This window comes from Apteryx mantelli, chromosome 7, assembly GCF_036417845.1.
Source record: "Apteryx mantelli isolate bAptMan1 chromosome 7, bAptMan1.hap1, whole genome shotgun sequence".
Lineage (NCBI taxonomy): Eukaryota > Metazoa > Chordata > Aves > Apterygiformes > Apterygidae > Apteryx > Apteryx mantelli.
In genome coordinates, this window is record NC_089984.1 from 8,328,843 (window position 1) to 8,355,969 (window position 27,127).

A 27,127-nucleotide genomic window follows, 5' to 3' on the forward strand; every position below is an offset into this window, starting at 1 on the left:
TTCTTTCTTTGTGTTTCCTGTATTAATGAAGGAAGGTAATAAATATACTTGTAAATGAATTTCTTTTTGCAGGTTTTTGATGTACAGTAAAAATATGCTTTGAAATGCTGTATGAAAAGGCCCGGAAGCTTTTGCCTTTTCAAAGGAATTTTTGTTCTTTAAAATGTCAGAAATGTCAAGTTCTGCCTTTACTGTCTTGTCAGAGGATTCCTTGAATAACTTAAAAATGTTAATTTAAGAGATTTCTCAGGCAGCAATTAATAAGATGGCAGTGCTGAATCCTTAAGGATTTTCCAAAAAACAGTAGAAAAAACTTGCATATAACAGTTCATGCACGAAGCAGTCCTGTTGGCTCAGTGAGGTTCCTCGCACTCAAAGTTCATATCGGTTTCCAGGACGGGGAACAAAGAGGACTTCTAAAAAGTTTGTGTAAAAGCCTGAGATGTATGTGAGAATGGCAAACAGTCCAAATCCAGCTGGCTTCCTTTTGTGTTCGAGTCTGACACAGAATCACAGAATCACAGAATCACTGAGGTTGGAAGGGATCTCTGGAGATCATCTAGTCCAACCCCCCTGCTCAAGCAGGGTCACCTAGAGCACATTGCACAGGATTGCATCCAGGCGCATTTTGAATATCTCCAGAGAAGGAGACTCCACCACCTCTCGGGGCAACCTGTTCCAGTGCTCTGTCACCCTCACAGTGGAAAAGTTTTTCCTCATGTTAAGATGGAAGTGTCTGTGTTTCAGTTTGTGCCCATTGCCTTGCGTCCTGTCGCTCAGCACCACTGAAAAGAGTCTGGCCCCATCCTCTCGACACCCTCCCTTCAGATACTTGTACACATTGGTAAGATCTCCTCTCAGCCTTCTCTTCTCCAAGCTAAACAGGCCCGGCTCTCTCAGCCTTTCCTCATAAGAGAGATGCTCCAGTCCCCTAATCATCTTTGTGGCCCTTCGCTGGACTTGCTCCAGTAGTGCCACATCCCTCTTGTACTGGGGAGCCCAGAACTGGACGCAGTACTCCAGATGGGGCCTCAGCAGGGCTGAGTAGAGGGGGAGAATCACCTCCCTCGACCTGCTGGCAACACTCTTTCTGATGCAGCCCAGGATACCATTGGCCTTCTTGGCCACAAGGGCACATTGCTGCCTCATGCTTAACTTGGTGTCCACCAGCACTCCCAGGTCCTTCTCAGCAGAGCTGCTTTCCAGCAGGTCAACCCCCAACCTGTACTGCTGCATGGGGTTATTCCTCCCCAGGTGCAGGACCCTGCACTTCCCTTTGTTGAACTTCATGAGGTTCCTCTCTGCCCACCTCTCCAGCCTGTCCAAGTCTCTTTGAATGGCAGCACAGCCCTCTGGGGTATCGGCCACTCCTCCCAGTTTGGTATCGTCAGCAAACTTGCTGAGGGTGCACTCTGTGCCTTCATCCAGGTCACTGATGAAGAAGTTGAACAAGACTGGACCCAGGACTGACCCCTGGGGGACACCGCTAGCTACAGGCCTCCAACTAGACTCTGTGCCACTGAGCACAACTCTCTGAGCTCTGCCATTCAGCCAGTTCTCAATCCACCTCACTGTCCACTCATCTAACCCACACTTCCTGAGCTTGTCTATGAGGATGCTATGGGAGACAGTGTCAAAAGCCTTGCTGAAGTCTAGGTAGACAACATCCACTGCTCTCCCCTCATCTACCCAGCCAGTCATTCCATCATAGAAGGCTATCAGATTGGTTAGGCATGATTTCCCCTTGGTGAAGCCATGCTGACTACTCCTGATCACCTTCTTTTCCTCCACATGCGTGGAGATGACACAAATTTCTCCATTGACATCTGTAGCCTTGGCAAAGGTTATAGTTTTAGCTTCTTTAACTAGAGGTTTCACCTTCAGCAAGGGGTCTTGGTTTTTAGCTGGGAGTTGTGCTTGGAGGTGCAAGCTGCAAGCCGGAAGGGTAAAATGCTGTTTTTGTGAACTCTGCATGTGAAGAGCAAATATTCCTTGGGCCTTTTGGTATGTAAATTGGTACATGGAAGTATAAAGTGGTTCTTAACAGCACTTAAATTCCTTTGGTTTGGCTTATTGATTACAAGGTTTTTTGTTCCTTCTCTATGGGGAGACAGCGATGGGACTGAAGGATTAATCAGTCTAAGCCGAGGCCTCGCTTGGACAATAGTTGTGAGCAAACGCAAGAGAGATTATCCAGCCGCTGCCGTCTGGGAGCTGCCGCGCGGCACGGTGCTGCTGCCGCCGTGGGGGCGCCCGCGGGGCTGCTGGGCCCGGCAGGCGGCTCGCGGCCCGGCTCTTTGGCGGCCTTCGCCTGGCGGCTCTGCGCTCCGGGGCCGCCTGCGGCGTGGCGAGCGCTTTGCCTTCTCCCAGCAAAGGCTGGGAGCAGCGCAAGCCGTTTTCTTTGCTTACCGACGGCTGAAGCACCTTGGCAGAAGCAAGCCTGCTGTAATCGAGTTGGCGAACCTCTTGGCCCTTCTCTCTTTGTTCATATGTTTTAATATAAATGAAGCCTGCAACAGGATCAGCTAGGGTCCTCCCTTATCAAGGTTACAGTTTTCTTTTTTGGGGGGTGGGGGACATCTTGCCTTTTGCAGTCTTCCTTACTTTGTTGAACCGCACAACAAGATTTGAACTGACAGGGTTTCCATAGGCTGGGTCTGAAAGAAAATCGTATTTTTGTCTTTGCACAGCAAGTCCACGAATGGATTTTTCCCAAATGTCAACACTGTTATAACACCAAAAATTTTGTGAAACCGGTTTTTATACTAGGCACAACTTTTTTTCATGCACTGTTACGTTTGGTCGGGGTTCAAAATGACTTTTTAATTCCAAAGGGGAAACATTTATGAGCTCCATAAATGAAAAATGTTGAATGCTAAATTTTAAATGCTAATTTATAATAAAGGATGTAAAATGCCTGGTATCTCTATAGGGACTGTAACTTTGTTTTAATATGTTCTTTTGGTTGGGTGAGTTTTTGGGGCTTTTTTGTCACAGTGCAATGTAGAAGAGCCTGTCGTTATTGAATATAGGATTATTGTCAGACAACACATTGCCTGAACTATGATCAGCTGTTTAATTAGAGCTCTGACATTTATTAACTTACCATAGTATTGACTGGTGTTTACATTATAGCTTGACATATTTTAGAAAGTTTCCATCGAAAACTGATTTCAATAAATGTGCTAGTCTTTTTAAAAATGTTGTCCTTGGGACTTTGAACTAAATCAAAAGGCTGTTATCACAGAGTCATGATACCACTGCTGGAGAGGAGCAATACAGCTCTAGTGATATATATTTTTTTTCTATTCAGTCTTCCCAGTTTGTACAATGATTGTTCAGGAGCAGACGCATCCCAGAAGACAGAGCATGGGCTCAGTTTCTGGCCTTAGACTTTTAAGTATGGAAAGCTATTTTTAGGGGAGCCTTTGAGTAGAATATGGATTAAGGTTATAATGTTGTTTTAATCATGCAGGTAATTTTAAACATTCCAGTGAAGGTTCTTTGCATTCTCTTAACTTCTGTTATTTTAAACCAATATATAAATCTATGACTGCACGATGGACTTGCGCCAGAACTCCATATCTGAATGTCCTCAAACATCAGGCCTGTTTTGCATGTTTATAAATAAATTTTATCTTTATAGTGGTGTCTATGGAAAGGAAGGCAGAATGCCTATCAACATAAAGTGCTTATTGCTTTTCAGTTTCTGTAGTCAATGGATTACATAGAATTGTATGATATAACTAGGCTTATATTGATGTAGTGCTTTATACTCTTTATACACTGCTCAGTACCTGACTATATTTATTCTTTTACTGAGGAGTTGGCTGGGGAGGACAGTTGTTATAAATTCAGAGTGAGGCTTGAGCTCCAGGCTCTGCATTCACTACTCCACCACCACTTTTGGTGTGGGGGACCCAAATAGACCCTGAGCACTTCTGCTGTTGGTAATCTAGCTCCCAATCCAGCTGTTGTATCTTGAGGCCCTGTGTAATGGCATAGGTAAAATTTCCTGACTGTGTTGTTGCCATACTAATATTTGCAAGAATCCTTTAGGACTAAAATAAAATACTTTAGGTTTATAGCTAAGACTCCAGGCCTTTTGGAACACAGAATTAAGAAAACACCTGATCTCCCCATGGATGTGATAAAATAAATTAATTTTGCTACCTTGTACTCTGCAGCATGGGAAAGCTGAAATCTAGTTAGGTGTTTTTGAATGTGCCTGGCTACTTTTGAAAAAGAATTACTCTGTTTTGAATCATGGTACCTGCTTCAGGTGGGTCCAGCATATCCAGTGTGTCTTGTGTAGTCATATAACAATTTACTTTAAAAAGTCTTTTTTCTTTTAATGAATGTTTTGGGGAAGAGGGGACTCTAAAGTGGCTACTTTCTCTCTCCAGTGACTTTTAGGGGATTTTAAGGAGTCCAGTCTCGCAGGATTTGAGTTAAGCCTTGTGAATATGTTACCCCAGGTACATAACTAAACTGGCTCCATTTGACTTGGCCAGGGTAGCTGTCTCATTTATTTTAGCCCTGCTAATGAGAGTACTTCAACTCCGTTGTAACTAAATTCTTCATTGTAGCTTAAAGGGGTGGTGGTGTTTGATTTACATAGTGAATACTAATAATATTTACTGTTTTAATACCTATGGCTGGTTCTGTCCTTATTACAGATTTAGCCTCTATCTGTTAACTTCAGTACTTGAAGAGATTAGATGGTTACTTAAGTAGTGCTACCAAAATTTTCTTTATAATCTAGTGATCGGTGTTCAGACGAGAGACAGATTGTGTAAGCATTTGTAGCACATGAGAAATATAAACAAAGTGAAATTAAAAACCTTATCCTAATAATTATATTCCTTTGTTTAAGCTGTCTCTTGAATTCAGTAAAGTAGAATTACTGCTGTCTTTGTTAATACCATTAACCGTTGAGATGTACCCACTGAAGAGTCCACTGGAGATGTGTCCTTGAGTCCTTCAAGGCTGTGTAACTATACAAACATATGAGTTTGCATCTGCAGTACCTTAGGATGCAGAAGGATCTGTGACACCCATGAAGGTCATGATCCCCTGTTGGTGTAAATTAACCTAACTCCATTAAAAACAACGGAGATATGGTAATTCATTTCATCGGAGAATCAGCCCTTAGATATGTGCAGTTTTAAATGAAAATCCACGAGGAAAGATTTTCTGCACGTGTGGTTTTTGAGTCATTCACGTGATGTTATTTGCCAGTGCGTGCAAGTTGTTGGCAGTAAGCAGCATTTATCTGCAGGCTATACAGTGTTCATTAAAAGTGCTTGCTTTCACTTAGTGGAGTATTAATAACCATGTGACTTAGTGCTTGTAAAATGTGTCGTGTTAGAAATGCATTGAAATAGGAGCTGGATATTGCTTGTCATATCTTCACAAGGGAGCCATATAGGCATTATTGTATATATTTTACAGAACTAAACAGCAGCTGAATGCAGGGAAACTGAGATAAAAAGGGGTGAGTTTAACTGCATGATTTTTGCAAACCGGAGCCTAGAATAATATGCACATTTTCCTAGCCCTTTTCTGAATTCAGTCCCCTGTATAAGAATGAAGTATTTCAGGATAGACTTGTTTGTTTGTTTTTAACTACAGCGGTCATGCGAAGAAAGTTAATTGCCAGGAGGATGAAGAGCATTTCCAGTGCAGACATGGCAGCTGTGTTACTAGGGAGTAGGACACAGTGTGGAGATGCTCAGGTCTCGTTAGTTTGACTATGCCATTGTTTGTAATACACACTTAGAAAATATTACATCTATTATTTTTCTAGTATATAAAAAGGGTAATCATGCACTGTGAAGCTTGCACTGTTTTTGCTATTTAGATATCTGAGCTCAAAGTCTGCAGAGGAATATAAACTCAGCTTAAAGGAATAATTCAGTCTTCAGAGATACTTCGGACCAATGGACAATACCTTAAAGAAGCTGGACAGCACCGTGCAAGGCCGTTGATGGTTAAGGCTATTTCCAGAGTGAACTTTGTAGTCAGGTCTCCCACTAACTTTAATAGACTTTTTACACAATTTTGAAATATTTAATCTTTTTTTAAGAAGGATTTATCCAAACAGTAACGTATTTTTTGGAGTTTTATTATTCTTTAAGGAAGAAAGACCTGTCCACATTCTGCAGTCTGAAACTGCATTTTACAGTGTGTTTAGTTCTTCGGATAAACCCAACATGAAGAGTAACTTCAGTTACAGTTATGTTTGCTTACTAGACATTGACCATTGACAGTTATGTTAAAAATTTGCAAATAAAATATTTTTTCCTGTTCACTGTTCAATATTTATATGCTGCTTGTTGAGCAAGGTTATTTCATATTAGCTGCCTCAAAGCTTTAGGTTTCCTTAGAGCCAGTTGTATCATTAGTTGCCATCTCTGAAGTTACAATTTACTAGAGAACTTTAAAAAAATCCCAATATTTTACATTGATTTCGTTTTCTTAGAAAAATGGGCCCTAAATAAAAAGCTCTTAAAGGATGTGCCAGTGTGGAACTGCATCCTTATCATCTGAAAATGCATAGGCATATGCTGAGCTGAGTAGTATCTACAATGCTTTTATTGGTCCTGTTTAACTAGCAGTTTAGAAAGGATCAATTTTGCTGTCAAGGCTGGCAACGGCTTCCAAAACATACTGCAAGAGTCATTATTTACTTTGGTTCCTGCACAAGTATTGGTATAAGAAATGGTCACATTACTGTAATAGAAAGTTAATATCTACCCTCAGAGTTTCCTTGAAGGTTTCAAGGTGAACTTGAGGTGGCTCTTGCCAAGGCCTGTGTTCGATCAGCTGCTCCCTGTGAAGACTGTGAAGCAGTTTCAGTAACTGAAAGTAGTAGGAAAATTTCTCAGCCTGAATATGGAATCTCAATTGTTAAACAATAACTGTTCTCTTAAGCTGATAGAGGATATACCAATCATTTCAAGGCACTTTTAACATTCTGTCATTTTGTATACACTTTTAATGTAAAAGCTCTTTCCTGATCATCCCTAGTCTCTGTTTTAGTATTAAGCATTTTGCTATATTGACAGGGGTTTCTGTACAGCGAGGAACTAACTGACTGGAATGTCATATGTTGTATATAAAAAAGCTGTTATACAGCTAGATAGATGCAATATTACTACTTTTGTTTTCACTATTATTAATTTTAGTATGATTTAAGAAGTTAAATAGTCATGTTCATAATAAACATTTGCTAGTGTGCTATAGCTGAAGTCCAAATACTGTGGTCAATATATATAGCTATTTCCTTTACATTTATGAGAATCCAGTCCATTTACTTCAAAATGTTGTGTGTACTGAAGTAGGACTTTGTGTAAAGATGCTTTCAGTGTTTGTGGTTTCTTTCCTTTGGACCAGAGCAGTTCCAGTTAGTGAGGAAGGAGTGATTGCTTTAGACATTTTAAACTTTCATATAGTGCATGTACTAACCTGAAAAAAAGATTACTCAAAACAGCTAGTAGATACAGAACTCCAATGGTAATAATTTATAGAAGAAAATGCTGGGCACTAGAATAAAAGTTACTTACACTTTTCAAATAGTAATAATGATGTAAACACTTTGCCAGAAATAGATTGAAGAAACTAGTTAGATGATTTTGAAAGTATACAACTGATTCCCTAAAGATTTCTTATATATCTCAAGAGCTGGGGAGTAGAAGATATGGAGGATGAACATGCTGTTAAATGAAGAAAATTGTCCATTTTCACTGATATAGTTTGTTTACTTTTCGCTGCACATCTTGAACATTTTAAAAATTCACCGATTCTGTTCTATAGGAGTAAATTAATGAATGCTGCAGATTAAAACGCTATCAAACTGCACTGTAGGTATCTCAATTTATAAATTGTGCTTAGAGAGAGAACTTGGTTTTTCACATGAATGTGGTGATAATGGATTGGCACCAATAATAATTAAAATAATGTTGTTCCATAAATAACCAAAGACTGTAAAAAAAAGTATTACAGCAATTCAGAAGATAAAAGATGTTTAATTGCTTTTCTACCTACTGCTACTAAGGTATACATTTGGATTCTGTGGTTTATGCTTAACATCACCATAGGCATTGTGTGAATATCGGGGGACTGGTTCCTGAAACTCACTGAAATTCAAAAGAATCCTTAAGCGCATACATTTACCAAATGCTCTGATAAACTGAGGAACAAAGAACATAATTTCTAAGAGTTCATAAATAACCATTGTTTTGTTTTCTATCACTTTTATTACAGACTGACAAGAAAGGAAGAAGTAATGCCCTGAATGCTGCAATAGACAGTATGTGCAAGAAGACAAGAGACCTTCGCAGACAGGTAAAGAACTTAAGGAACTAAAAAGATATAAAAGGAGACTTGAAACAGGCTTATCCAAATTACTATTTTCAGCTTTCATAGTACCATAATTTGAAAATGAAGATTTTCTCTATATTAAAGAAATACTGGAGGAGTAACACTTTTCCACAGAATAAATACATCCCAATTTTTAAAACTGTGGAAAAAAACTCCTAAATGGGATATTGGCTGAATGTATTTATATACATAGGCAAAACTCTGCATGTGTACATGTGTAAGAGAACATATGTATAAACACTTTTTTTTTTTTTTTAGAAATATACCTGTAATGTACTTTAGAAAACTAGATTAATTTAATTTTATTTTAAATAAGTTTGAATTATCTTTCACTTTAGTATTGAGTAGATGTCTGGTTCTGTACCATTGTGGGAACTCATACAACACAGAAAGGTCCTTAGAATATCTACTCCACATTACCCCAAATGTTATGCATCCCAGTATCCTAAAGGTAATGGGAGACATGGACCAAAGCCCACAGCTTCAACATGCTACAGAAGGTGAGCAATAGACATCAGCTGCATTTAGGTCCTCGCAGTGGCAACAAACGCGTTTGAGAAAAATTGCAAACGATGTTGAAAGTACATAACATGCCAGGTTAGGGAGGAGAGCTAACATGCCACTAGCACCTCCTGCCAGGCCACCCCAACCAACCAACCATCTGAAAATTTAAGGCCACAAAGAATATGGGTACACATGGCCTTCATCCCATCTCTAGCCGTGGCTAGTCATCAGTTCTCTGGTGGAAGAATATCCCTGCCAGCTTTCTGTGTTGTCTTATAAGGCAGTTTATGCATTGAGATGATGAAGAAATTTCTTCCTGTCTACCATAATCAGCCAGGAGAAGCCTTGAAGGATGAGATGAATATAATACCAATAAAGTGCTTACAACTAGCTATCAAATTTCCCCTCCTATTCTATCAGAAATATGTTTGATCAGATACCCAGTGACTTGCATCACAAACTTAGTCTGTCCCATTCTGTCATACAGTCCATGAGTTTATTAAACGCCAGCTTATAAGATTTTAAGTCTCTTGACTCTGTTATTATGTTTGAAAATCTGTTCAAGAACTTAATTCCTAGGTTTATTTAAATCATTTTCAAAATATTTATGCCCAATTTATAATCAGTCTAGAACCAGTAGTTTTCTTTAACCAGAGTAGCTCTTTTTGGTTTCTCCATATTTTCCTCTGGAAAGTGTTTTTGAGAAGTATTTCATCTATTCCCTCCAATTCTGTGTTCATACATGTGGATTGGGTAAGAATTGTTTTAGGAAGAGTTCTTTTTGTTTGTCTTAATTCCTGCTCTGCGAAACATGAAATTCTGAGTTCTGTGCCTGCAGGTATTGCTACAGGGTCTTGGCTATTCTGTCTCTCTGCACTTTTACTAAAAAATTTTTTTGTTTTATTCTTTCAGCTTTTATAGTACTTAAATAAATAAATAAATCTTAGGATATGTATACTGTATTGTGTACTGTAACTGGTATTACATTAGGCTTTCATAGCAGATTCAGGGCTATAGTGTGCATAACGTACTCTGCAAAATTGGATTGGAAGCCGAAACCTTATGGCGTTATATTTTGAAATCTCGCCAGTGCAGTATACAAAACCATCACAGAAGCAGTGGCCCAGTCACTAGCTGGTTATGGGTTATCCCATGGACTCATGTGCAATGTCTTTGTGGACCACTGTGAGTAAGATAAAGGCAGGCTCGTGTCTGGCAGCACTTGAAGGCGAAAGTGGGCATCGCCCGTAAAAGCAGTATTTTCTGGAAGTTCCAAAAATCTCTGGCTTTTCAGATGAGATGATTTGTATTCACTTCAAGAACTTGGGCAGCATTTCTGGGGATTTTAAACTGTTTTGTTTTGATTTGATGTATTATTTCTATTGTGCCAGAGGTGTGCATGTCATTTCTGTGTACAGTTTTATGTAGATCACTACCTCCCTGCTTAGCAAAGCTGTATGAATATTTAGGAAGGAACTGTCTTTTCCTTCCAATTTCTAATTCTCTGACAAATTATCAGAGTCAATTCTTCCCTCCCAGTTGTTTCTCAGTGTACTATGAATAATCTGCACAGATGTTTCTTCTGTGGTTGTTGCACTTTTTTTTTTTTTTGAAATGTTATTCCCAAAGATATTCTAATATTTGTGTGCTGTTTCTTCGTCATGGATAGCATGAACACAAAGGTGATTGCATTCCTGGGATGAGGAGATCCCTCGCTAATAATGAAACTTTTTTCCCAGGAGTTTTGTCAGTGTTGCACGTGAGAAAATAGTTTCCTGTGAGCACAGTTTTCTGTACTCATCAGGATATTGATGTTAATAGTATTACAGCTACAGTATAACAGCTGCTGAGATTTGCTTCTCTACACTCTACTGTTTGTGTAGACAACCTCATGCCCCATGTTTTATAAACAATATGTTTCTGTGTTTTGTTTTGTTTTTCATCCTCTGATATCAAAACAAAAACTCTTCAGATTTCCAATTCTCTAACAGTCTTTTCTAGGGGCAGGAATAAGACCTTGCACCTTAAAAATCAAACACGTTGTCAGACATCACCCTTCCCCTGCTTTCTAGTATCTTTCACTTACAAATATCAGGTATATTTTAATTTTAGCACAATAAATTAATTTCCCTAGTATTGTCTGAGAGTATTTCTGGCGCTGTTCCTCTTTGACTGTTTATGTGTCTACTTATATTGCTACTTAGTTTCTAGCATTTTGCTGTAGAGGTGGCCAGAGCCAGAAGCAGAGGAATGGAAAAAATGATCACTATGATTATGATGAAGAGAAATTGATACCACTTCAGATAATTCGTCTTTTATTTTTTTCCTCTCCTTGTTTCACATTGCATTTCTTCATTCTTTAGTGCTACATGAGTCATCTTTTGAAAATCTCAGCTTCATGTATTCCATAGCAAAACTGAAATAGGAACACATTTCAAACTTGTTTGTATTCTGTAAAGGCACAGCATTATCTTTTTTTTGAAGAAAAGTGTTTCACTTTGTTGAATTGCAGGATAGAGGGTTTCTTAGAATGAAATAATAACGATAATTTATATGTGAAAGGTTAATTAAAGCAAGCAAACCAGTAAAAAGCTATAGCAAAGAATTGTCTGATGGCAGATAAAATTAGGCTGCTGGTTTGAAAATTGGATGCCTCATTCTCACCACAAATGTGAGTGAGGTCATTGCAGTTTCTAGAAGAAGACATTAAGACTGCACATGTACAGCAGTCTGGGCTTTGCAGAACCCGACAGCATTTCTCTTGGAGATAATGAACCATCAGCCATGGATAAGAAGGTTCCACAGTTTGTTGTTGTTGATTATTATAATTAAATTGGGCAAGTTCAGTACATTTCTCTCCGTACAATGAGCAGTAAGGTAAATGGACACATAATTAATGGAAATTTTTATGTTAATTTTAAGCAGGCAAGTATGTCTGTTTTCTTCAGTTGGACTTTTCCCACATAGAAATACTTAACAGGTAACCTGGCAGGATTGGAGGCTCAATGTATTTTGTTCCTAGTAGTGAAACCTTTTAGTATCTCTTTCTTTTTCATTTTTGAAATTGCAGAATGGATAAAGCTAGGACTGTGAACATGACAGTAAGGGTCCACTTCTGTAGTGGGATCTAAAACTTCTGTCTTTGCAAATTACTCATGAGAACACATGGTGTATCCATCTAGTATATCCTAATGCAATAAGCTACAGCCAGAAGACAAAAACATTCCAAACTTACCTGTACATTTTTGGAAGACTTGTTTGTCCCAAGTGCCTGGTGAGTCAATAGGAGTTGGCTTTAGATGGTGAGGCTATCCAAAAGTTAGTGGTGGAGTTCATATCCAAATCTTGTTTTGAGCATCACAGATTTCTCTACTATTGTTTCTGCTGTGTGTGTTTACTGTCCTCTCTACAAGGTCAGCAGCATCAAAAAGATTTTGTTGGTTTGCATTTTTCTAGCTGTAGGAATGCTTACCTCCATGGAGTTTTCATGTAGGTATTTTGGAGCAAAACACTAAGTGAAAACACTTCCTTTGGTAACAAACCTCTCAGGCCTGTAAGAGTTTAGCAACCTTTTGTGATCTTTTCTGCTCCAGTCAATAACTTATATAAATATTATAAAAAAAAATAATTTCTTTTGCAGTAGAGAATTTAATGAACTTGATAATGTTGGTTACATGGCATATGAAGTTTTGTTTGGTGCCTTTTCTGCAGTGTTCTAGGATTAGAACAAACAATTTTCATATGTAGGTTTAGAACATGGAAAATATCCTCTAAGTGGAGTAATTTCCCAATGATCAGTTATAAGCTTACATTAAACCTAATTTAAGAGAGCTAATTGTAGCAGAATGTTACACTACTTTAATAATTTAAGCAAGAAGTTAAAGAACAATTAATGCAAATGGAGAAAATTGAACATCAGACTCATTTATTATTCTCCTTGCTCTATTAATCTATTATCAGATGGCATAATCAGTAATCTCATTGGTGTAATTACCATGAAGGCTACCATTTAGCTAATCAAAATGTATCATTGGTTTCTCCAACATGATAGAAAACATTTGGGTAATTTTGCAATTATGAAAACATGCGATGTAGAGTATTTTGTATATGAGTATAAACATTATTTAATAGCCTTCTCCCTTGGCATCTGAACTTCAAGAGAAGATGCCTGAGAGACAGAACTAGGTTTGGCCTAATAGTAATTTTTCATATGGGGAAATCACTTAAGTAGTCCATTCTATTTATCAAAGAACATGAATATTTGTCTGGCTCCTTTGATTGTCTAATACATGTTTTAAGTGTCTTATATATCTGTATACACACTCACACACATGAACATGCATATTTAGGTAGTGGTATATTAAAACTGTCCCTAAAATTAAATTCAGTTTTCTGTAAAATAGATAAATTGTAGCTCCAGTAAGTTTCAGTCACATCCTGCAAATGATGCAAGAATACAGTGTGTACATGGTTATGTTATATAATACCAATAGATGATAATTTCAATGATCTTTATCATGAAAAATAAGTATATTCTACAATACATAGTCCAATTAGCTGATACTAATATAATGCTTTCTTTTACAGCTTCGTAAAGCCATTATAGATCACATCTCAGACTCCTTCTTGGATACCACTGTTCCGCTTTTAGTTCTCATTGAAGCTGCTAAAAATGGAAGAGAAAAAGAAATAAAGGAATATGCTGCTATATTTCGAGAACACACCAGCAGGCTTGTGGAGGTATGTTTGGTGGAGTTGCACTTTTATTGAATGTGTGGTATAAATAACATCCCACTGTACATTTCCTTTGCTTTCTGACATGGTAAAAGAATTAAGTTTGGCATTTCAGCAAAGAATACATTAATGGCCTAATTAAATAGTAAACATACTCCATTTTTATATAGCAGTTAGCAATGACAGAGGGTTTTGTGGTAGGGGCATTTATATAGTACTTTATTGCATAGAAATTAGGTGGGTGGGGGCCAAGTTCTGCTCTGAAGGATTAGCGTAAGCCTCTCCACAGAGATGCTCCGTGGATCTTGATCAAACGCATGCCGCTAAGGAGCAGGAGCTCAAAGTTCAGAATGCTACTACTGGCACTGTTTGATGCACCATATCAGTATTAGTTGTTTGCCGGCTTCCTCGACTTTGAAAGCTTCTAGCTTGCAGAGTAATACGCTGTAGAGGAACTGCTGCTGTGACACTGTTTAAAGCCATGAATCCTCTACGGGAATTCTGAATCCCAGAGTTCTAGAAATACAGGTCCTTCGGAGGCCAAAGGCATACTGACGTGTATGCCAAATAAATTTATTTGCATACATTGTATAATCGTTATTTCTCAAGGATATTCTTTCTTATTACTCAGTAATGCAAAAATGGAATTTCTTGAGGATGTTTAGAGTTTGATGGACCATCAATCCTGTAAATGTGAATAAATACTCACTGATTTAAACAGGGTCATTCACACTGGAGCTTGAAACTCTACTGGAATGCCAAAGTTATTCACAGGAATATTATCGCATGCGTTTGTAAGGAATGCATTGCTAATTTTTGTTTCTTTTTAAAGCCTTTAATGCTTTTGTGTGCAACGGCAGTAATGCAAAATGGCAAAAATCGATGATTTCACTCTGTGGCTGAAAACTGTTTGTCTCAGAATGAAATTGTTAATCTTGAGTGATCTACAGATAATGAAAGATAAATAGATAAACAGATGGCTAAAGTAGAAGTACGGTATTGCATTTATGTTTCTCTTTATGCTCCTGTAGTTACAGAATAATACTAGTTATTATTCTCTAATTTACAAGAGTGTCTCATTTTGACTGTGCTGCAAAATCATATGGAAACTACAACACAAAGCCAAAGTTTAATAAAAGTGATTTCAGATTTTTATTACTGAGACTAAAACAGCCTGAAGTGGCTTGATTTTCAGAAAGGATAGTTGATCTCTGAAGATCAGATAAATTTACTGTGTTTGGGTTTGAGCCCAGATCAGCTGACATACCCAAGTCATCAATCAATTTACAAAATGTAGACCTAAGAATCCAATATTGATTTTCCTTTATAGTCTTGAATTTGTTTCCCAAATGCAAGGAGTAGGTGGACATCAGTGTGGGTTTGTGCTTAAGGGAATGATGGCTGCAGAGGTACACTGCCTAAAAAAATCTACAAGGATGGGTAGCAGCTGTCTGTGGACATAAGAGTGCCCAGAAGATAGCTGTCCTTAGTGATGCAGGAAAAATTATAGTGAAGTTTCCGCAATTCCACCGTATTTGCTACCTATTAAAAAAAAAAAAAAGGTCTGGAAAAAAAAGTCTGAAAAATTTAGAGATTGCTTCCAGTCACTTCGCTGAATGATTAACTTCAAAGCTCTTTGCTTTCTCCCTAAACTTATTACTTCAGTGTATTAAGCAGAGTAGACTAAGAAAGAAAATATGTGTATAGTTCATGAATATAAATACTAGTGGTGACCCATTTATCCAGACTGTTTTGAGGACATCAGACATGTTTAGTTGTGAGCATGTTTATATTTATGGCGTTACGTATGCTGCCTACAGTGAAGAGCGCATACTTTTTAACATGTTTTAAGTAACTTGCGTTTCAGAGAGACTGCACACAGGGCCATCTCCTATTGTAGAATTAATTGTTCCAAATTATCAATTTAGCGGTGCTTATATAATATGCTGCTATTGAAAATGAACATAAAATAAAATGGAAGTCATCTTCTGACCCACTAGAACTGAAGCATCTTATTTAAAATTTGCTTACATTGGTTAAAGTACTTAATGCTATTTCTAATCAAGAGCTTGATTGATGATATTCAGAAGCTAGCAACTACTAGCCTATCAGAAGTAAAACAAAACAGAAATGAAAAAATGCTAACAGCTAAGTAAGTGACCACAAAAGGATGTTTTACATACAAACAGATTGATCTGATTTTTAAGAAAAGAACAGTCATTTCCAACAGCATTAGCTAAGAAAAAGACAGAAGAATTACAGCAACTGTTTTGTGGAAAGAAGAATAACAATTCAATTGATATAAATGGAATAGCATTTAAATACATTAAAGGTGCAAGTTGGAAGCATGTTTTGGTTTTGAGTGCCTTAAAAGCCTTTAAGCTGAAAATGCATGTATTTTTTAAATTGGCAGTAATAGGGCACTGCACGGTTGCTTTAATTTGTTAAAGAATAAAACAGGTAGGTAGATTTAGCTCTCTGTATTCCTGGTTTTCACCAATGTAACCCAATTCAGTAGTGGCAAACCTATATGCAGCTTGGTTTCCAGTTGAAAATGGTGCTCAGAATAATTGATATTCCATAGGAATCAGAAATATCTAAAAGTGCTCCAAAAGGGGGGAGCCTGGTCCTGCAAAGAGGACAGGTTAGATAAGAAAAGAGATGAATTGGTTTAGAGTTCCTGCTACTTCTGTTATCTGTTTATTTATCACAGAACTTCTTTTCTTTGGTGAAACTTCTAATGTATAAACATCTCCTGTCCTCTTTGGGACAGCTGACCAGCCTTTTGCCAGGGATATACTTCACAACATGGTGTCAAGTTTGCTATCTGTAAGATTTTGAGTTGGATGACAGGTTAATTCAAGATCCTATACAGAATTTCCAAAGTTTGTGTGAAAATAATCATGCTGCTTCTCATTTGATAGGAGAGTTCTTAAATGGTAGTTGCAATTTCCATGTTGGCAGGAGAGGCTTCACATTCTTGTCTGTATTTTTTTCCTTTGTTATTTACAGTTCATTGTTATAAAACCAAGCAAACAAAGGTCCTTACAACTGACAGGTCACGAAATTTTTTTTTCCAGCTTTTCCAAAGCTGGAAAGCTAGTCAAGTACATCATTGCAGAATTGTGCTTGATCTTCTCTGCAAATGAGAATAACAAGTCAAATATTGAAGTTCAAGATTGTGGGTAGAAATGCCTGGCTATGGAATACTAACAGAAATCATAGTTTAATATAAAATATTTTAAAAGCTAAACACTAACAAAAATTTGTTGCAAAAAAATGACGTAAGACAGTAACTAGTGAAGGCTGGTAGGTGAGGTAGATGAAACACCAGACAATGTAAATACGAAGGTAGTTTTACTCTCTACATGTATTTATCACAAATATGCCAACTTCACATCCAAGGAGTACAGATGTGAGCACTGAATGTTACATCAAAGGGCAGTTACGCAAGCCAGCCAGCACATATTGTTAAATACAAAATATCTTATTTATCAGAAGAAAAAAGCTTTTTCTTTTGTCAGTTGCGAATAGACTTTATGAAACATAGGACATAGTGAAGCTGCTTGCAAGTATTGAGACCCAAAAGCTAGCTCAGATGCTGGCCGTCCCTAGCACGCAGGAACTGCCTTCTCTCTTGGATGACAAAAGCTAAGAAAAAACATTTACATTCTCACTGTCCTTTGTTTCTGAATATAAAACAGAATAGGCATAGATCTGAGCCCACGTAAGCCTTTGGCATCCATAACATTCTGCCATAAAGAATTTCACAGCTTGGCTATGTGTTGGGTAAAGTAGTATCTGTGAAACTCCCACTGGATCATTTCACTTGCTGCCCCTAAAGGCTTGTATTGGAAGAGAAAAGGGACACGAGTCCCTGTTGTCCTCTGTGCCACTCATATTGCTCTGTTGTATCCTCCTTCAGTGGTCTGTTTTCCAGATTGAAAAGCTGGTCTTTTAATTGTTCCTCGTTTGGAAGCCATGCAAGGACCTCGCTGCCTTCTCTGTACCTTTTGCAGCTCTTCTATATTGTTCATGGGGTGGTAGGTCAGAACTGTGTATGCTACTGAAGATATAGGGAAATTATGGATGTACAGAATGCCTTCATGATGTTCTCTGTTTCCATATCTATTTAATTCCTAAGAATTTCTATTTCTGTTCTCAGATCACTGATGGGCACTTATCTGCAACTTTCATTGAACTTTTTATCATAATCCCCAAATCTTATTCCTCAGAAGTACTAGTCTCCTGAGAGTCCATCATATACATGTAATACTAGATTATTTTTTCCCAAATAACTCATTTCACACTTATCTAGACTGAATTTCATCTTCTGTGTTATCATCAGTCATCTAGTATCCTGACGTCCTTCTGCAAATCTTCACAGTTCGTTCTTTTGCTTACTCCTCTGGATAACCTGGTAATAGATGCAGCAAAAAGCTTAATAAAAAGTTAATGCAGACACTGTGACTACAAGGAAACATCTGGCTCACAGCTATCTCCCAGCTTCCTGCTCATTTGTTCTGGGGGTTGAAAAAAGAGATGCTAACCTGTCTGTTTCAGCTGCGAATTACTGGCTCCTTAGCCATTCTGATTGTTAGTAAAGCCCCTGGTTTTCTTTCCTGTCCTGTTCTTGGATGAGTAGCGGGATCCACATCCCTGGATCTCTGTACTGGACACGCAGTACAATTAACAATCAAGCCCTTCATTGGCAACCTCGGAGGGGGCGTTCTTCAGTTGCTTCAGCGTATGGAAACAGGTCTGCTGATTTCTGATTGCTCTTTTAAAAGATATTTATAGCATAAGACAGCTATTTCCTTTTTATCCTATAATTTTTTGCTCTTAAAGATACGTACTGTGAAATCAGCTGTATGATACTGTTTGCCAAAGATTAATTATCTCCAAACTGAGGAAACAGCATTAAAAAAATGCAGATTTTCCTTGATCCAGTCTAGATGTCAGTTTAAGTCTCGTCTTTAAAAATCAGTGTTTCAGCTCTGTACTGTAGTACGCTGTTCCAGCTGAACATGTTCAGAGGCTTCAGAACAACATTGTTCAGCTGGGGTGATAATGCTAGTGTTGCACCAATAATTAATTTGATAACATCAGTTCAAAAACAGACAGGACAACAGGTGTTGTTGTGTGGACAAAGGACAATACTGTGTTCTCAAAATCGTCAGTGAGCGCTAATTTGAATCAGCATTGTTTTATTTTGTATTCTAATATGTACTTTGTAAATGCTAATATATACTTTGTTATTCTATGATTCTGTGTCAGTCGTAAATGTTGCTTTATTGCCATATTGATAAAATCAGTTTCATTTTCTTTTGATAGTTAATTTGCTTGCAGAAATTTGCAAATTAAATTTCTGAATCTAGATCAAAGGCTTAACATACTTGTTCATTCAAATCTCCAGTCCCCCAAATTGGATTTTAGTATGCAGCCATCATGTCCATTGGTGAAAGATAATGCAATGATTTGGGTATTACAGGATTGGGATGTAACTCCATTTTAAGTAAAACAAACCACTGATATTTATGTTATTTCCAGTTTAAGCATTCACTTGTCAGTTCAGGTTAAAACAAGTAATAAAAAAGACCCCCTCCTGCCCCAGTATACACCAGTATTAGTTCATTTGTTGTCTGGTTTGTTTTTTTTCTAAGTTGAAAAAGTCCATTAGGTATTCTGAGACTGATAAAGTGTATTGGTCTTTTTTCAATATAAAACCTTATTTATGCCATTTACTTTTATCCCAAGAGAAAAAATTCCCAAGGATGATTTGTCCTGCTTATATGAAGTGCCTGTCTGTCTCCTTTGACTGAATGACTATTTTAGACTGGATGTCTAATTTCCAAATAGCTTAAGTGAAGTGATGAGTATTTGTCTCTTTTGAAACATTATGTTACATTTTCTTGTGCTCCATATGGCCGTTTTAATTAGTTACTCTTCAGGGCATTTTTTTTTTGTATCTGTTTTTCAAAAACTGAAGATGTCTGAACAGTAGGTTATCATATAATTTGGTATATAAATACAATAGACTGAGTTTGACATTATAAAAACAGAGGTTCATCGTCTCAGAATGATTTCTCCAAAAGTGAATTTGATATGGAAATTAGAAGTCCTACTTGAAATATCAAGAGAGATTTTCTGTGGTTTCTATTTTAATCTGAACAAGACAACTCTTCTCAAATAGAAACAATAGGTCTTGAGAAAGAACATACTTTTTCTTCCTCTTTGAATGTGAAATGTTAATTGAGCTAAGCTTAATTGCCTGCTATACTGTCTCAGTGCTCATCGTGTAATTTAAGAAACAAACAGTATCCTCACAGGCCAGTGACCTTTGTAAATCAGCTTGAAGATTCGTATCTCTTATGAACATCTTTCTTCTGAAATAGCATTTGGAAGTTACAGTCTTTCTCTTGAAAACCAATTTAAGATATAAGAATAAAATATAGATCCATTTTTCTTCTGGAAGTATGTACATAAATTTAGTGATGTGTAAAACATCACTGAAAGGAAAAGACTGAACACCACACCAGACCTGGTGTGATGAGGTCTTCAAAGGTCATAGCAACTACAGACAATACTTTCTTCCGTGTTTCCTCACTGTATCTCTCACCTGAGATGATTCGCTGCTCCCCGCTTATGCAGGGACACTGGGGACATCAGCGACGCTTACCAGGAATGTTAGCTGGTGCTTTGTGGACAGCGCTAGTATCTGATAAGCCTAAACGCTGCAAAGTATTTGTGGTACCTCAGTCAACATCTTTAGCAATATTATAGCCACACAATAATTGCTCAAAACAGAATCCCTTAACTGTAAATGTGGATAGTATTTTCAAATATATGAAGGAAATTAAACAGTCCTAGTTAGGAGGTTAAAAAAAAAAAAGTTTTTAAATTGCCCACTTGGCTATTACAGTGAACATTTTCCATATATGAAATGGATGCTCAGCAGCTGAAGTATTTTCACAAGTACAAAAGCTTATATAAAACATTCTTCAGAGTGGAAGTTATTCTATTTCTTATATTCCTTATATACTATATCCAATATTCATACATCTGAACTATGATTTTGTGACACTGAAAAACTAGGCTATATTGTAGAATGAGAAAACAATCAGATTTTTGTTAAGATTCTATCTATATCCTATGTCTTTGGGAGCTTTGGTTAAAATAAATTTCAACATGAGACATTTCAGTTAGAAAATATGTTTTATTAATCGGAATTGCTTACTGTAATGCAATTTTGATATTTTCATTTTTTCAATTTTTGATTCTTCAATTTTTTTGCATTTCAAAAAATGAAAATTAACTGGTTTGAGATCTCACACATTTAGGTTTTACTTTGAAATGTCTTTTCATTTAAATATTATAATGAAATTGCAAATCTGATTGAAATATTTGATTATATGGGAACATTTTCAAACAACCTTGTATGCAAAAAAATTTCTAAATTAGCTCTGTACTGAATCTGATTAAAAACACTATTTAAAGTTATGAAAACTACCACAAAACAGTTATGAAAACCCTTAGGGGCCTTGGTTGTACCTTCTTTGTAACTTGCCTTTTTTTTTAATGGATGTACGTTGTGGCCCTTGTTTCACTCCTGCTTAAGATCAACCCAAGTTCTGATATTGAGAGAGAAGAAGGAAGTTTGTAAAAGTGAAAAGATAGGTAAAAGGGAAGACTGAAAGTTCACATCTAAACCAGGAAAAAGCAGATCTTTTGTAACTAGAAATTTCTTGTTTGGGAAAGCTGACAGGCTGCTCTCCTGAGCTCATCTATCAAAGAGATGCAATGCTTTCTGAGAGAAGGAATGATAGGCTGGGTGAACCTGAGATTAAAAAAGGAGTTTGATAGGAGCAGGGAAGAATCCTCTGGTTATCTCTTCTTTGGGTACGCATGCAGATCTCCCACTGCAGTGTGCAAAGGTCAGCTGTACCAAGCTAAGCCTCAGCAGTTCGATAGTGAAAGTGGAGGCGATGGTGAGGGGAACCTTGTGTTCCTTATTTCTTTTCTTTCAGTACACCAGCATCTCATATTCTCTTTAGTTTGATCTAATAACACTGACTTCAAATCTACTACTCTGATGCATGAACTGGAGGGTTTAGCCTATTGCCTAATTCTTGCCCTTGTCTTCCGGTCTTGACTGTGTTCCAGTGTTTCTGTATGAGAAGAAATGCTGGTTTCTAGGAACTGGGATTTCTAGAGTGAAACCTCCTACCGATAATGGAGGAGTGACAGACAGCATGTATATTTAAGTGTATCAGTGTTGTAATGTATTGATTTACAATAGCAGATTCATGCAGCATACTGTAGTGTTGTTGAAAAACAGGTTCATCATTTAATCTAAGAATTTCCAGCACATGAAATCTAGCACATCTATTTTTAAATGAAGTTACAAGACCTAAAGGAGAAAAATCTTTAGTTACAAAAATGAACACAGAAATAAATTGTTTTGTCACTATTTAGTTGAACAAGATACAGGATGCATAGAAGCATAAATTATACAAATACTGACAGGATCTTAAATAATAAACTTATAAAATTATATAATACATAAATATAATAATATATAATAAAATATATAATATAAAATATAAAATAAAATAACTTGCTTGCTCTCGGTTCTTTAGCTACTTCTAAAACTAGCTTCTAAAAACATGAGACTGATGTCCTGCCTGTGGTGGGAGAACTTTGCTTCACAGCTTATAATTTGGGTCCAAGCATTCCTTAGTTAGTAGAGGGCCCTTAGCTCCTTATCTGGGGAAGCTGGTTGTCCTTGCCTCTGGGTATCTAAGCAAAATGATAAGGATAAACTTAAACTACCTTCCATAACTACTATACTTACTTAAACTACCTTCACGGGAGAGGTGATAGCTTTTGGCCGCTCTAACATGATCTAACCATTCTGTGTAGAATGGCTACAGTCTGGGACTAGTACTTTTTTTTTTTTTTAAGTATAAATAGCTTTTTAGTTTGTTGATTTATGGCCTTTCTACTTACCCAATACCTGCACCCAGAAAATTTCTTTGACATAATATGAGCCAAATTCATGGAAGTGCTCATCCTTCACTGAAATGGAGTCCTTCAAAGATGGTGCTTATTTCATTTGTGTTTCAATAGCACTGTAGAAATTCCAAGGACTATCAGGGTCCCTAGATTTGGGGAAACAGATGAGACATAAACTGGAGAATGAGATAGAAAGCAAAAATGAATCTGTCATGTGGATAAGTGACAGAGCCTGGAATAAAAAAGAAATAAATGAATTTAGCTAACTCAAAATCAGTCACCATTAAACTCAGTTAACAATGTCCATGTAAGAATTTATCTGAATTATTTTTTTCTATTTAGAAAACCATTAATTGCTGCAATTTCCATCTGGAAGTGAGGTTTGCTATATTTATATATATATGTTACACCAAGAAGCATGTTATTTTTCACTCAATGCTATTAGAATGCCATTTCAGCAAACAATACAGAAGGACTTACATATGGTACAAGTGAAATGTTTTCTGGGTTAACATATTAATCAAAGTATTTGCAAAACTCAGCAGAGTTGAAACAATAATAAGTATTTAGCAATGAAAATTGATCTGTATTGACAACACTTTAATAAGGAAGACTACAAGACGATGCTCTTTTCTTCCTTTCTTTTCAGCAAAACACAGGACCACTGGCTCTTGCACTAATGCTTTCTGTGTCTGTCTCTAGTGGAAAACTCTCCTGCCGAAAGTCAGTTTCATCCTTGAATCTGAAACGTAATCATGATAAGTTGCTTTTCATTTTCTATACAAATATTACCTATTTCTCTTCAAATAGAAAGTGAAAATTATCACTACTTCCATCTATTTTATGAACATACGTATAAGAGATGATAGCTCTTATTTACCACTTTGTATGTCCTATTTTGTATGGAATTTGCCACATCTTTGTATGTCAAATTTTGTATGTACTGATCCAGAAAAATTGGTTGAGAGCAACTCACCATAGGTCTGAAAGAAGCAGGCAAAAGAAAATTCATCACACCTTTGTGCTTTCCTGAGCCCAACCTACAAGATGCAACTTTCAGGCAACCTGTGATGGCTAATATTTTAATCTCTGAGCATCCAATAGATAAAGATTTTTTTTTCCAGCTCTTTTATGCAGAATTAAGAAGCATGGGAAAAAACTTACTGAATTCTGAAAACCAACCAAAAACCAGACATGCAGTCCAGAGTAACACTTACATAGTTTCCTGGCAGATAGCAGCCCGATCTGAAATGGAATTTAACAGTCCATTAATGAATTTGCTTTACATATTAAAAGCATAGCCTCACAAAGTGCTGGCTTTGTGAGTACTTGATGTCTTTCTACCCCCTTCAAAGATAATTGGGAATGGAGTATTCTCAGCACTGCAGGATCACCCGTCTCTATGGTATATCATCCCAGACTGGTCAACACTAAACACAAATAAATTTTAATGTTTAATTAATAGTACTTTAGTTTGATTTCACTGAGTATTAAAAAACAAAACAACTTCTGTCTGTGCAAAAACTCCCCAACAACTGCATCTGTAGGTCAAACTGACAGATTACTGTAACATCTTTGTTAACTTTCAGGATACCAGAGAGGGCAAAATTTTTTATCCTTCTTGTTCAGAGCATAATAAAAAGTCAAGAAACACTAATCATGTTATGTACAAATTTTTAGTTTCAGACCGTTCAATGATAGGAAATTACATCCCTAGACAGAAGATACAAGCCTCGGGCTTGCCAGTTTTTTCATGGCACTTCTTGTAGTTACTATTCTTCTTTTACCTATAATATGCTTTCAGTTGCATCGTGTGTGCCAGTGTAGCAAATAAAGACCCTAAGTTTAAGAGCGTATCATGGTGCCATTTTTGCATTACAGTTTAACATCTATTACTCGTGTACATAGCCACACATGGCAGCTGTTGTTGGAATGCAGGATCCTGTTGTACAGTGCGGCCTGCAGATACAAAACTGAAGTGTGATCTTCTGCTTGAGAGAGCATAATATCCAAGTATGAAACAGGAAGCAGTTAGTATATACCAATCATTAGTGCACAGAAAAAATGAAAGAATATTGGTCAGCAATTTGGGAATAAAACATACCTGTCAGCAGACTAGGTCATCATTATTTGTAAGACAAGCACTTTTAAGCACAAGCAATATTTATGAATGAGAAGTGGTTGTTATCACACTACCACACTAATGTCTGGAATCAGTCTATCCTTGACTTCCAGATACATACATTTCTAAAATCACTTCCCCATGTGCTAACATCTAACTTGACAGTTAGCTCTCCTCTCTTATGACAGACGCTTTTTTTTTTCCCAGAATCATTTTCAGCTAGTTTACATAGCGCTTTATTTTTGAGAGGAAAACTACTTTGCTAATTTTTAGGCATTCTTGGTATGACTGTGTGATTCAGAATTCCCTTTCAGCGCTCCCTGGTTTTTGTCTGACTTGATCACTTTAAAGAGGGACCCATGTACAGCCTGCCTGCCTGCTAAGGCAGGATTTAGTTAACAGCGCATGCATAAGGCTCCTTTCTTATAGGTTCTTCACTGCTGCAGTTCAATTATATCCAAAGATCTTAACTGGACATGCACACTGATGTATTTTAGCAATCCAGTTGCTGACATTGTTTGCTAATTTTAGTAAATCTGTGATTAGATAGATCTGTAGCAAGCACTACCAATCTAATTAAAACAAAACAAAACAAAAACACACTTCCCAGTTTTACCCTTTTCTTCCCGTATCAGCTCGAGTTCTTTTCTGTGCTGAAGGCTCTGCGAATCTTTCAGCAAACTGACCTGTCAATAAACACCCAGGCAGCCTCACCAGTGTACCTGCAAATGCTGCAGTGGCAGTTTTTGTTCTGCTTGGTTGTTTGTTTGCAGACAGCATACAAAGGGGAAGCCTAAGGATGATAATGGCATTTGTGGGGGTATGTGGAACTACCGCTAAAGTGAGAGGCAGCATAGGAAAAATGCACAAAGGTCCTTGCTTTAAATTCTAATAAGAGAAGCCTGGCAACAGTAATTGAGACATGGCAGGCAGATGGAAGGAGGCCTTTAAAGACAAGTAACTTGTTCATGCTGTATGGGAGCTGGTAGAAGGAAGCTTAATGGAGTGCTAATATGGACAAAACAGGGATTTAAGAAAATTAATTGAATTAAGTTAGTCAGTGGCTTAAAGTCAAGCATGCGCTTCTAAGTGTATGTAAAGTTTAAGAATTTGAACCTTACCATTTTGGACCTCACTGAATTCCAGCACCTTGCAGCAAGTCTTGAATTTGTAATATGAGAATTTTTGCCCCTTGACATAATTAATCAAGGAAGGCCCAACTTTCCTATTACTGATTGAGCTTCAGGTGATAAATGGTGACATTTTCATTAATCCTCTTAATCACAGTCTTTATTGCAGAAGTGTGAGGTAAGGGAACAAAACAACCAGAAGATTTATCAGACTTTCTATGTCTGAGGGGCATACTTCAACAGCTGGAAATATCACCCACCTACTACTGTGAGGCAGGATGTGCGACAAGTTTATGGGCTCCGAAAGGCAATTGTCTTGGTTGAACATGGACTCTTCATCATTATAAACCTGGTTAGCATTTTAGCTGGTACAGTAAGGACAGCTGGCACAGAATTGCAGGAATGCATGGCAGTGACTTGCTTCTTGGGTTGCTGCAGAAACCAGATCTAGAAGTTTCTCCGATTGTTATAAATTGTGATGATAATTGTGATTCCACCTTATGTCTCCGTAAGTGTCATAGGTTTGATTCAGTATTGATTTGTGATGAGCCAGTATCCTGTAACAGAGTAATTCTGAAGGTACAAAAAGGCACAAGTCAGCTGGGTGTTAACATAAATTTATTAAAACTTATGCTTCTTAACTACCAAATACCTGTTTTTGTGTGTGTACTGATGTGTTATAAAGATACAATACTTTCCCTTGCTGTATTGTTAGAGCCCTTCTTTTCAAGGATTTCTCTTTCTTGCAGCTCTTTTTTACATAGATGCTGTGATATCTGGTGAAGGATGAGGTTTATGCTGCTCAGTGGAGGTGCTATTGAATTTTCTTTCTTCTCTAAATGCCTCTTCATGCAAATTGTCAGAATTGACTCTATTAGGGGCCATTATCCTTCGCTCAAAGGATCTAACCCCCATTGCATCAAATTGGCCAAAGGGATCTCAAGTTCTTGAGGACAGACAAATATATATATTTGTGTGTGTATATATGTATATTTTTCCATATGTTTGTATGAATATATATACACACACATACACACACATATGTATGTAGGTATAGAGAATATGTTTGCATTAATCTCACCTCTTTTGGAAACCAGATTTCTAGACTGTAACATTAGGTTGTGTCGTTAAGTTATTATACTGTAAGCTAAGAGAACTCAATACTATTTCTAGAGCATCTGGTAACATTTTTGTTTGCTTAATTTAATCACTTTTCTAGTAATCATCTTTTTGAGTA

General features: G+C 37.2%; 1 protein-coding gene across 1 annotated transcript in view; it reads left to right on the forward strand.

Moving 5' to 3' along the window:
* Positions 1-27,127, forward strand: part of CTNNA3 (catenin alpha 3) — a 586,211-nt gene that overhangs the window by 322,787 nt on the left and 236,297 nt on the right. Inside the window, exons 8-9 of the mRNA XM_013945648.2 lie at positions 8,269-8,349; positions 13,477-13,629. Coding sequence (XP_013801102.2) covers positions 8,269-8,349; positions 13,477-13,629 — 234 coding nt within the window. The remainder of the gene's footprint in view (positions 1-8,268; positions 8,350-13,476; positions 13,630-27,127) is intronic.